General features: G+C 38.5%; 2 protein-coding genes across 2 annotated transcripts; one reads left to right on the plus strand and one right to left on the minus strand.

Annotated features, from left to right (window-relative positions):
- Window positions 1-2,337: 2,337 nt before the first annotated feature.
- Window positions 2,338-5,980, minus strand: LOC141814217 (uncharacterized). Its single transcript, XM_074702162.1, is given in 8 exon segments — window positions 2,338-3,062; window positions 3,146-3,200; window positions 4,854-4,916; window positions 5,058-5,159; window positions 5,227-5,289; window positions 5,365-5,432; window positions 5,514-5,920; window positions 5,922-5,980. Coding segments are annotated over 8 exon segments (1,542 nt in total).
- A 1,636-nt stretch (window positions 5,981-7,616) lies between these two features.
- LOC141815519 (uncharacterized) lies at window positions 7,617-9,025 on the plus strand. Its single transcript, XM_074703462.1, has 2 exons — window positions 7,617-8,123; window positions 8,258-9,025. The coding sequence occupies exons 1-2, from the start codon at window positions 7,773-7,775 to the stop codon at window positions 8,846-8,848; spliced, it is 942 nt and encodes a 313-aa protein (XP_074559563.1). The 5' UTR covers window positions 7,617-7,772; the 3' UTR covers window positions 8,849-9,025.
- Window positions 9,026-12,019: the final 2,994 nt, after the last annotated feature.

A 12,019-nucleotide genomic window follows, 5' to 3' on the forward strand; every position in this document is an offset into this window, starting at 1 on the left:
TTAAATGGTAAAACATAAATTAATAAATATATTGAATAATTTAAAGATCCTATCAAATACCACATATTCCAAATGAGGGCGAGGTTGCACATACTCTATAAATTAGGATTGCAATATCTTCACTTACTCACTTTAGGCTAAAATAAAAAAATGGATTCTCTGTTTAATCTCATCCGAGAGGTTAACCCTTCAAAAATGCAGTGGGCATTGAAACTCCGATTAGTTCGTTGTTACGATCTACCTGCATATGGAAACAACGGAGATTTTAGCTTGGAGTGTGTCTTTCATGATAAAGAGGTTGTATTTTTTTTACGTATATATATCTGATTACTGTTAGAAAATATAAATATAATTACTCTTTCTATATATTTGTAGGATGAACGCATACATGGAACAATAAAACGTCCGATCATGGAGAGAGTAAAACTCATTATCAAAGAAGGTCATGTAAAGAATTTGGTGGTCGTCTTACAAAACTTCTTGATTTTGTCTTAGAAGATTCGGAGTAAGTATTGTTTTATTCTTTTTTTATTTTGTGAGGAGACTTTATCAATAACATCATAACATCTTACATCCAGTATTTTAATATTTTTTAATAATCAGTTATTTTACTATTTTAGGAACAATAAGCTATCATGTACTTTGTGGGGAGACTTTGTCAATGACATCATGACATACTTGAAAAAAGTAGGTGAAGAATCTGTTATTATTGTTCTACAAATGTGTAGAGCAAAAAATTTAGTTATTCATTATATATATATATAACTAAATATTATTGCAATGTTCATTTTAAGGATTACTGCCGATTGCAATATCCCAAATTCAACCAGCACTATTTCAGTGTCATCTGCACAAACAATCTTGGAAGAACTTTCGATTGCAAAGGATTTTTTAGGACTATAGAGCAAGTTTATGAAAATAATGATGTCTAATTTAAATTTTATTCTATGATTCGTAACAGAATCTAATATAAAATATATTATTATCTACATTTCCCTATTTCATCTGAAATTAAGTTACATTTTAACAATTTTTGTTGTACTTATAGACTATTTTGTTTTGTCTACCTATAGGTTGGAAGTTTTTTGATTTATGCAAGGATTGTAAGTGTAGAGTCTGACAGCAATTGTTCATATTTATCGTGTAAAAAGTGTCCCAAGAAGGTCACTCCGATGGGTGATAAATTTTATTATGAAAGGTGTGATCATTTTGATATGATTGAAAATTTGAGGTTTGTTTAATGAACATAATATAATCTTCTGTAATATATTATTTTAATGTGATATATTATGATTTATTTAAATATTTATGTTTTGATAAGTTCAAAATTCGAGCCCGAGTTTTAGACAATACTGGAAATGATCTTTTCCTGCTTTGGGATAGAGAGTGTGTTGAGCTTATTAGAAAAATAGCTTTTGATTTAAGGATCGAAATAAAAAATCAGGTTTTCCATTATCGGTTGTAAATGTTTTTTTCCAAATTTTTATTTAGATAACATATATTTTTTTTCTAATTGTACAATCTATAGCTAATTTAACTTATTTGTATTTTAATTATTTATTAAAAACTCATACTTACTAATTTTAATTGTTCATTATATAAAATAACTTCCCGTGCATTGCACGGGTGAAATACTAGTGTTTAAAAAAGAGAGAGAGCCCGATCGTAAAATTCGAATACTTAAGTTATATTAAAAAAAATATCGTGCATAACATATTACTCGTTGACTTGATTTTTTCTATAATTAAAACAATACTAAATTGATATTTAGAAATAAAATCATCCTTTCCTAAGCTTACCCTAATATGTTGGGTTTAAGAATCACCAAGAGCAAAATGAAGAACAAAATCGCAGTTGGGTAGAAGATAACAATTTGACAAACAGTTTAAAGCAACATTTAATCTCTAAACAGTACAACTTTCTTCAACATCTTGATCTAACAAAGAAAATGCTGTCTATAAAAGGCACTGCCTAAATAGTGTCACCCATTGGGACCATGAACTACTAACATGGATGAAAATTAGCAAGAGTCAAAAGGAATGAACGAAGTAGATGATCATTGCAGAGCAACAAACAAAAATGCAAGTAAACCTGATAATAGAACCGACCGTGGAGGCAGGGATGAAACAAGGGACATTAATTGTAAGCTCAATAGGGAGTTAATTACCAGCAAATGCACTGAAGGTTTGATTGAGCAAAAGTTGCTATGTACATCCATGTGGCCATTTATCAGAGGCATACCGGAAGCACCAATTTCCTGCAAAACAAATAATGTGACAAAATGTAGCAAAACAACAATGTTATATTTCCTGTGATAAACACTACCTTTTTGGGGAATCAAAAACCGAAATTAACTAAATCGGCATCATCAGTATAATCCGCAAAAAGTTCTGATAGTTGTTCATCAGTCCATTGTGCAACAGAAACTCCTGAGATTATTCTTTTAGTTTCAGTTGTTCTAAGACCAGGATTGGCAGGGATGGATGAGGTGGTAGTTTTAAGCATATCATCACATATATATCTTCTATCTGTGTCTGTCTGGGAACTGTCAGTAAGCTTTCCACTGTTCATATTTCTTTTGTCCTTATCAGTATAAGATTTGTGTGCTGTCAATGGCACTGCTGCTTCTGCAACTGCTACGCCTGTATTGTTTGGAAGAGAATATAACTGCTCACACGATAACAAGGAAGAAACATCTGCAGTTTGAATCCTACAAGGTAAACTTGTTGCACATTGATCAACCCCAACTGTTGTGCTTTGCAAATTTAAAGTTTTCCTCATTTCTTCATGGCAATCCAATTTAGGCCTCGGATCACGTTCTCCAGCTGCTAACTGATTTCCCGCTTCCATGAACTCTAAGTCTATCCAGTCAGCAGCTCTTTTGTTGCAAACTGTGGCACAGGGTTCAGATGACAAGCCTCCAGCAACAACTTTATTCAGATTAGCCATTGTCGCTCTATTGTCATATTCCAATTTACTAGAGTCATCAAAAAGAGTTTTAGTTGAATTCAGATAGGATGTTTCTAATCCTGATGTCCCAAAACCAGATTCCATATTATGACCTGGAGAAGTTAAGCTATGTTAACCTTATGAAGGAATATCAGCAAGTTATACGAGGATGATAGGAACTATTCCTTAGACAAACCTCTGGTTTTATTTAATGGTAGTATTGGAGGTGATGTACAATCCTTTTTAATAAGCTGTTCAATCAAAAGTGATTAGATATCCTATCCATGAAGAAAATATCCAATAGGTGAGTTAACATAAACAACAGCAACAATCAAGTTATCCTAAGTTTACTAGACGTTGTAATGAATGAATTATATCGTCTCAAAAGGGCATCACGTTGTAATGAATGATTATCTACTAGCCAGTCCTGTTTTAATATCAACACTGTTATAGGGAAGAGCTCAAAGCATAGTAGCATGCATGGAAACACTATGAATTATTTCAACTGGCTCTAAACACTTCAATGTTGATGATCGATTCATAGCCAGATGTGAAAAACATTCAGGAAACCTGCAGGCTAGATCGTGCATCTAGCAGTTACCTTATTTATAGAGGAATTATTTAAATAGGGAGTCATTTTTATCTGGAAAACAAACAATCAAATCACTGTTCAAAAAAATAATTAAATAAAAATCTGACAATCATAAAAAGAATAATTTCTCATTGTAGTGAATCAGAAAATAAAAGAAGGCCGTGATATCACGTCTCCAGAAGCTCAACATAATAGACTACCATATTCAAGCCAAAGGTGGATAAGCTTGTTCTAGTGTCAAAAACAAAAGGCCTAGTTAAATGTTTAATGTCAATTTCCTCATTATGATTACTTCCTATAGCCAAATTGGACGGTATGCCTAGCCCAAGATAATTTATATTGACAACGATGAGGTATCTACAATGCATTTGCAGATTTCAATTAGCCGCTTAACATTAGATTGACTGCTCACAAGATCTACAGATGATCTCAAGTCTTGGGGTTAAAGTGACAAGATGAATGAATGATGCGGCTAATAAGATTCTTTAGATTGAGAGAGATGCAGCAACATAACTCCATACTTGTGCTCATTGTGACTAACATTGCAAGTCACCCAGAGCTTATTGAGAATTGAGAACAAACTAGAGGATATAAAAGCGCAAAGGAGTTTAGTTGGATTAGAGAGATTTGAGGAAACGAGCAATGATGAGTATCTTGTTCATGAGATTCCCAACCTTAGAGTGGTGACCAAGAACACTAGGATATCTTGATGAAAAGTGGAGAGCTAGAAGGAAGAATAATAGCTACATAGAGGGGAGGGGAGAGGAGCCCTCCTCTTGACGCCAAGGCTCTTGGTGTTTGATACCATGTAAAATAAGATGATAAAGTAGAATAACTTCTCATTCAAAGTATGATCATTGTTTACACGACACTTTATTCTATAAAAAAATACCACATAACATAAAAGGAAAAAACAAATATCATACATAATATATCAAATGGAAGTATATCATTATAACTAGAGAAAATATCAGGGATATATCATGAAATAGTCGGATAGGAATCTAAATGATACCAATGCAAACTGGGAAGATTTTCAAATAATCTCTTTCCTTTAACATCATCTAGTTACCACATTACTTGTTTGAGATTATAATGTGGTTGGTGCATTTTGGTAGAAGCTTAACTTCAAGAGGAGTGCATAAATAATCACCAATCAAATCATAAAACATTGAAATCCATCCAACTGCTAATATCAAAATTTACACATTGATTAGATGATAAAATTCAGTAGGAAAAAAGGCGTTTAGCTAAAATATCATAAAGGAACTGATCGACCTAAAATATTGCCTGAAACACGAGAATAACTCACCTTCACCACATTCTTTGACGTTACATTCAAATAAATGGAGTAAGCTGGACAGAAAGCAACCACCTGAACAGGAAGAATATATCGAAGCTTGTGTTTTCACCAATTGAAAAAAACATGACAGAAAAAATTCACTAACTCAACCAATTGGACATGAACAGAAGATAGGAGCAAATGTAAACTCAAGTTCTGGTAAATGATTGTAACCTGCTTGAGAATGAGGACGCAGCCAACCGATATATCGCCACCGAGATTGCAATCCAAGAGGACTCCATGATGGACAAAAGCTCCAATCGAGCCTGTGGGGTCCTAAAAGGAGGATCATTCACAATCAATTAGGGTTTCCGCTTCAATATAACTTCGAAAGACAAAGTACCTTCAGAGTGAGAAATAGATCGCCCAGCCCATTGAGCGTGCAGGATGTGACGATTCCTACTACCTGAGATTCACGAGAACGCAATCAAAACCGTCCAAATTAAACAAAACCCTAAATCCACAAGATGTCAATCCGCACCTGCGGCACGCGATGGGCAGCCCGAGTCTTGATCGAGTCGATCCTCCACACAAGCTCACGATCCTCCCCTAATGGAAAGAAAGAACACGCGATATATGAATGACTCCGCCGAAGTAACTCGCAAGTATAATCTCGACGTGGAGGCATACCCAGGAACTCCAACGCGCACAGCCAAGGGCTGAGCCTGAAATCCCCATCTTCCTCTTCGGCTTCTAACTCCTTCCCACGATCACTCCTTTCTCCTCTCGAAAGCAGGCCTTCTCGCCGGGCGGCATCGGCGGCGGACTGACGGCGCATAGCAACCTGCACAGCGCCCGCGGGGCCGGGGATGATGCGGGAAGAGGAAGGCGAAAAACCCTCGGAGGACAGAGTCGGCGAAGGAGGATGATGGCGAGGAGTGGTGGTGACGGATTGAGAAAGAGGGCGAGGGAAACGGGAGCAGGACCGGAGAAGTGGGAGCTGAGGGGAGCAGATAGTTCGGGGATGCGAAGAAGAGGAAGAAGGTGCGAGAAGAGGGAAGAGATCGGAGTCGTCGACGTCGATAGCGTCTTCCCAATGCAGCCTCCGCCTCCGCCTCCGCCTCCGCCTCCGCCTCCGCCGCTCCTTCGTTTCGCATAGCGCTTGCGGGAAGGCGGGAATCCGCGTTTTGTTTCGAGCCGATTCCAAGTCGAGCTCGATTATATAATAATAAAAAAATCTAAACAATATTAAAAAAATACATCATAATTAAAAATAGATTCATAAATATTTAATTAAATATAAAAATATCTATTTTTAATATCCGCATTACCACCTCAATAAAAATTGCTCTCTCAAAATGCTTGACTTCATTGGCACTTCAACAATGTGATTGTGTATTTAGGATCTTGCATCCTACCACCCAGGCAGCTACAGTGCCTCCTTCCTTCCACTCCATTAAATCACTGAAGCTCCTTCTACTCCACCCACCACTAGCTGTCTAGTTCCATTCACTCACTTTAGTTTTCCCTCATTTATTTTCTTTTCTATAAAAGATAAAATTCGTCATGTCTCACACAATCACCTTTACGATCATCTATAAAGAGGTAAATCGAAAAATTACAGTTAGCTACGATAAAGAAGAGTATTATCTCGGTTTCGTCGAGATTCGAATCCTTATTCTCTTCTACAAGTCTGTTATATCGTAACCAACTCAACTATGCCCCCGAAGATGATCTTTTGTTCTATAAAAAGATGGAATCCACCACCCAGCAGCCCCACACGGTCAGCTCCACGACTATCTGTGAGAAAATAAATCGAGAAACTACAATTGATCACGATGAAAAAGGGTATTATTCGAGCTTCATCAAAATTTGAACCCTTACTCTCTTTTATAAGTATATTTCATCAATTTAATTATAATCAACTCAATTATATTCTTGGAGGATCTTCTGATTTTGCCTTCATCCTAACTCCTCGACAGCTCCCCAATCTTAGTTTTCCATGTGGCTGTGGAAAATTCAGCAGGAGTCTCTCCGCGTTGGCAGTTTGCTCCCTCTGTCCAAATAAGCTTTTTAGTCTGAAAAACAGAAAGAAAAAAATGTATATAAAAGAAAAAGTGCTCGAGTGGTTCCTGCCATTCAGCAAAGACAAGGCCACTGCAGCTTCTGCACACCGAGAACCAAATCTCGGTGCAGAAAATTAAGAAAGAAGAACCAGTTGATGTGAGTGGAGGTTGGTCCAGGAAATCCCATCATTCCCTTGTTGGAATGAAGCAACAACATACGTACTCTCGAGGATGATGGTGCATCCTGCAGCTGGACAAAACCCACCCTTCCTTCCTTTTTCCAATTCCATTGATTAGTGTATTACTGAGCTGTGCATCATGAAAAGGCTTCAGCAAACCGATCGTCGAGCTTAAGGACAAAGAGTGGTCTTCCTACTAGTACTGATAATTGAAAGAGGTTGGAGAACACAGTTTATCAAAGCAGAAAGCACTTGAAGCAGGGGACCCTTGCTCCACTATCTACTGCTGGTCCTGGATTTGGAATTAAAGGGAGAGATCGAATTAGCACAAAGAGAAGTAAAGATTGTGGTGGCCTCCCCCACGCCACCCACCCCAACATGTATAGTAGATGCAGCACCAAGAGGAGTTAAAAAGGTAACAACCTATCTGAGAACGAGGACCAGTCGAAGGAGAAGAGAGCAATGAATACAATACATGAGAGAGGATTAAGTTCCAACTTCAATGACTTGCTGCTCTTCCTTACTGCCACTAAACAACTCAACACTGCAGATTCCTAATCATCCTTCTCCCCTCGCAGGAGACACCCATCATTGTCCTCCTCCCACTTTCATCTCGTTAAATCTCCTCTCCTCCCAAGGCTTACCTCAACCCACCGATCCTCACCTTCTCCCTCATACTTCTCTCTCTCTCTTCTCGTAATCCCATGAGGCCTTCTCCTTACTCTGTCAATGGCTTCTTCTCTTCGCTCTCTGCAGGTCTAGATGAGCTCGACCTTTCCTCGAACACCTTCATGTCGCTCCAGTTCTTGCAGCGCGCCATTGCGCTCCTCCGCTCCCTTCATTCGCAGCTCATCGACCTGGTGAAGAAGCTCCACCTGCCCGCCGGTGAGCGGTGGCTGGACGAGTACATGGATGAAAGCTCCCGCCTTTGGGACGTCTGCCATGTCATCAAGCTTGGCGTCTCGGGCATGGAGAGTTACAACTCCCGTGGAGCTGACTTGGTATCCTCCCTCGAAGACTGGAGCCGGAACCCCAATCCTGATCTCGCTCTCCAGGTCCGAATTGACATCCTTAGCTTCTCAAAAAGCTTTGTTGCAGCTCAAAGTTGGATTTTTTTTTAGAATGTTCTTATTGTTATATTATATTTATTTTTTAAAATTTAATTTAATTTATTTTAAAAATCTGACAGGCGCTGCGAGCGATCTCAGTTTGCCGGAGAGAAGCAATGAGGCTGGAGGAGGAGAACAGGGTGTTGGCGGAGACCAAATTGGAGCCGGACTCGCTTCGACTGGACGACGAGAGGGCCTTCTCCGAGTCCAGGCTCAACGGATTCAACGGCTTCAGAGGAGTGTTATACGCGCTGAGGAACGTAAGCTCGTTCCTCCTCCTAATCCTGATATGGGGATCCGTCTACTGCTCTCCCGAACAGGGAAACTTCGACGGCTCTGCCTTTCACGCCGGAGGTTACTCCACTCCGATGGCGAGGCTGCAACAGAGGCTTCTGGGGGAGGTGGAGGAGCTCGGCGGCGGTCCGGGAACGCTGATGCAGGAGTTTCGGGCGGCTCGGGCAGCGACGGAGGAACTGAGGGAGAAGCTGGAGAAGGCCGAGGCCGAACCAGATGTCGCCGCAGGGAGGCTGAAGGAGAAGGTGGAGCGACTAAAAGACTGGTTTTTGACATTAAGAATTGGAACTGAAAACCTCGTCGGCGAGCTGGATGACTTGTTTGATGAGATTGTGGAGGGAAGGAAAAAGCTTTTGGACATTTGCAGTCACCACTGAATTCAAGTGCAGCAGCACCAGCGGGAGCAGAAGAAGCACAGACACACAGAAATTTTGAGGAAGAAGAGGCTCTTTTAGCTTTATTTGGATAAGTATTGCTTCTCCGAAGACTGTTCTATTTAGCATCTCTGTGGTCTTCCCCTCCAAAACTGTGAGATTAGAATGTGAATTCTCTGATAAAAAAGATGAAGTTGTTGATTCAGAAATCTTATAAAAAACTATAGAAATCAATATGATATCATCTTTTCTTCATTAATTACCTTTCCATGAAACTAAATCTGTTCTTGTTCTGGGTTTCTTGATTCTGATGTCGCAATTGGCCGAGTGAGGAAGGGAAGGGTGGGGCTTGGGATTCTTCTGTGGGATCGTCAGAGGCGAAACTGGTTGGACAAGAAGACAAGTGGAATCTCCTTGTCTGATAAAATGGATGTAAAGACAGAAGGCAGCTGCCATGGCAATAAAGCCTTTTCGAGCAAGCAGACAGAAACCTACTGTTTTACCACTGTTTGATTGCTCCCAACTGTCTCCAGTTTTTCGATTCCTAAATTAGAGGATTTATATAGAAAAAAAGATTTTTTTGGAAAACAAAAGACAAAAAGATGCCTATAATTTTCTTTTTATATAAAAAATTTTGATAAGGTCGTGAAGCTGATAGGAACTTGAGGAAAACTTTGTATGAGTTTGGGCACAAAGGACTCAAATGATGTTCTTGCAAGGGAAAGGATTCTAAAAAACGACAAAAAATAAATCAAAATAACTTCTCTGTAACTTAGAAATATTAAAGAATTACTGTTCTGTATCTTAGATTTCAATTTATTTATTTATTTTAAAAAATTAAGTAGACGGTCCAACTCATTAGTAAGTTAATATTTTATGAATAAATTTGATGTTCAATTTAATAAAAATTTATTTATATTCATTCAATATAGATAAGATCAATTAAATAAATAAATTTTAAATAAATAAATTTAATTATTAATTATATTCATCTATAAAATTATTATGGGCATAGTAAATAAATAAATATACTTTTAAAGTAGAAAAATAAATTTCTATTATCATAACTCATGGCATATAAATAAATTAAAATTGTAAAAAAGAAATTAAATCGAATTTGAACAATCATTTCAACTATTTAATTTGTTTTAGACTCGATTATCCTATCAAATAAATTTAAACACCATAAAATTAACTTGTTTATAACCCTACTTGTTGATTGGGCTGACCCAAACCCAATTGGCAATCGGTCTTGTTTTCCACAATCAAGACGGCTAGGATGAGTGTGTTGGATGTTTTCTGTTTGTCCTGGGAAATCCATCTGCCATATCTCCAGTTCCATACTCTTCTTGGTTTGCTTCTCGTTCCTATGTCGAGACCAACACGACAAGGACTCGAAAGGAAAGTGTTCAGATCAAATACCACGGATGGTCAAGCCATCAGTCAACGAATAGTTTACCGTGTGCAACCTCCTGGATGAGTTAGGATGCAAGAGACAATGAGAACCTGAAACACACTTCAAAGATATATTAGACTGGTATCAGGGATTTTCAATCCAAGCCACGCTGACATTCAAGTTTGGGTTATGCAAAAAAATGATGAAATGTGGACAGAAAAGAAGATAATATTAATAGAGTTTTCAGAGTCCAACCTCAAATAAGACTGTGTGTTGGACTTTTTATAACCTGCTCAAAGCATCTCTATGTTGGATGGGGTAATGTCTTATAGTAACTTGCAAGGGGATCAAATCTGATGGTCATTCCCTTTTGACCTTATGTGAAAAAAAAGAAAGGATATCCGAGAGGATCAGTTCTAACAACTTTATAATCGCTTGTTCATTCTTGGATTGCTGCATGTCTGTGAGAATATTCACGTTTCCGTTTAGTAAGCCACGTAAAATAGCTATTCACGGAAGACCTAAAGGTGGAGCCTAGGATGAAGTCAGCCGAGGTGAAAGGCCTGAGACGAGAATCATGGTCGAGACGAAACTTGAGATTGAAATGGCCGAGACGAAACTTGAGGCCGAGATGGCCGAAATGAGACTCAAGACCGAAATGATTGAGATGAGATATGAGGCCAAGACACCGAGACGATATTTGAGACCGAGATGTCTGAGATGAGACTCAAGACCGAGATGACTGAGATAAGACTCGAGACCGAGATGCAAGGTCGAGATGACTGATATGAGATAACTTCGAGAGTCCAAATGGAATTAGGATTAAACACACGCTGAGCCTGAAGTACAGTCCAAGCCAGAAGTGATAACTATCTTCTTTTGGTGAGATCATTTTTCCCAAGTTCGTGTTGACTCACCTTGTCAAGTTAATCCAGATCTTGACCTTCGCTTGACTTTTGACTTTTAATTTAGATGAAGCCACGTCATACCATATCAAAAAGTTATCCTGAATCACAGAGGAACCTTTCAAATCTCTCGTCACCATTCCCTTTTTTTTTTTTTTCTCCTTTCTAGATTTGAGTTTGTTTTTGATTGGCAGAACAAAAGGTGTGCTATGTGATATCGTCGAATTCACCAGGCACAGTCGAGAACATGAAAAGCTGCAGGATTCCTACGAAAGAGATAAAAACAAAAAAAAAAAATGCAGAATCTTTGTTTCTAAAATCAAAGTTCACGAGCTGCAAATGATGAGACATCAAAAGAACAATGATTGAACTACTCATTCCCATCGACACAGGCGCAAAGTGAGACTGAATCGAAAACTGTAAATCTGGTTAACAAAGAAATCACACGAGTAAATAGTGAATTCTGTGTTTAAATCAAAAGAGCATATGACAGCGCTTGAGGGAAGTGTCTTAGATTCCAATCCCTGTGGATTTGACATTAGATCACATCGAAGTGATGTCGTCTAAAATAAATGCATGTGTTCTACTTCAGTTGCCCATAAGATCTGCTGAGCAAGAACTCATGGTCGGTCTGGTTCCTTGGTGTACTCGATCTACCTCATAGCCATGAAACCTTCTACCTTTTTATCACTCTCTGATCTCTCATTCTCGATGAAGGTAAACGAGCACCGCTTTTCAACTTCACTTCGAAAGTGTGATGTCGTTTGTCTTAAATTTAAGAAGAAATTCATAGCATTTGAATCAGAATAAGAACCAAAACGCCACTCCAATTCTCTCAACGGAGGTGAACGAGAAATGGCAGAGGACCCTCTC

Source organism: Curcuma longa, chromosome 21 (assembly GCF_044706935.1).
Source record: "Curcuma longa cultivar G26 ecotype Majalengka, Jawa Barat chromosome 21, ITB_CL_G26_1.1, whole genome shotgun sequence".
Classification (NCBI taxonomy): domain Eukaryota; kingdom Viridiplantae; phylum Streptophyta; class Magnoliopsida; order Zingiberales; family Zingiberaceae; genus Curcuma; species Curcuma longa.

Excerpts from the sequence above, each read along its gene's own strand:
- LOC141815519 (XM_074703462.1), top strand. The coding sequence starts at position 7,773 with ATGAGGCCTTCTCCTTACTCTGTCAATGGCTTCTTCTCTTCGCTCTCT. Across the intron at positions 8,124-8,257 it reads ATCCTGATCTCGCTCTCCAG|GCGCTGCGAGCGATCTCAGT; the intron begins GTCCGAATTGAC and ends AAAATCTGACAG.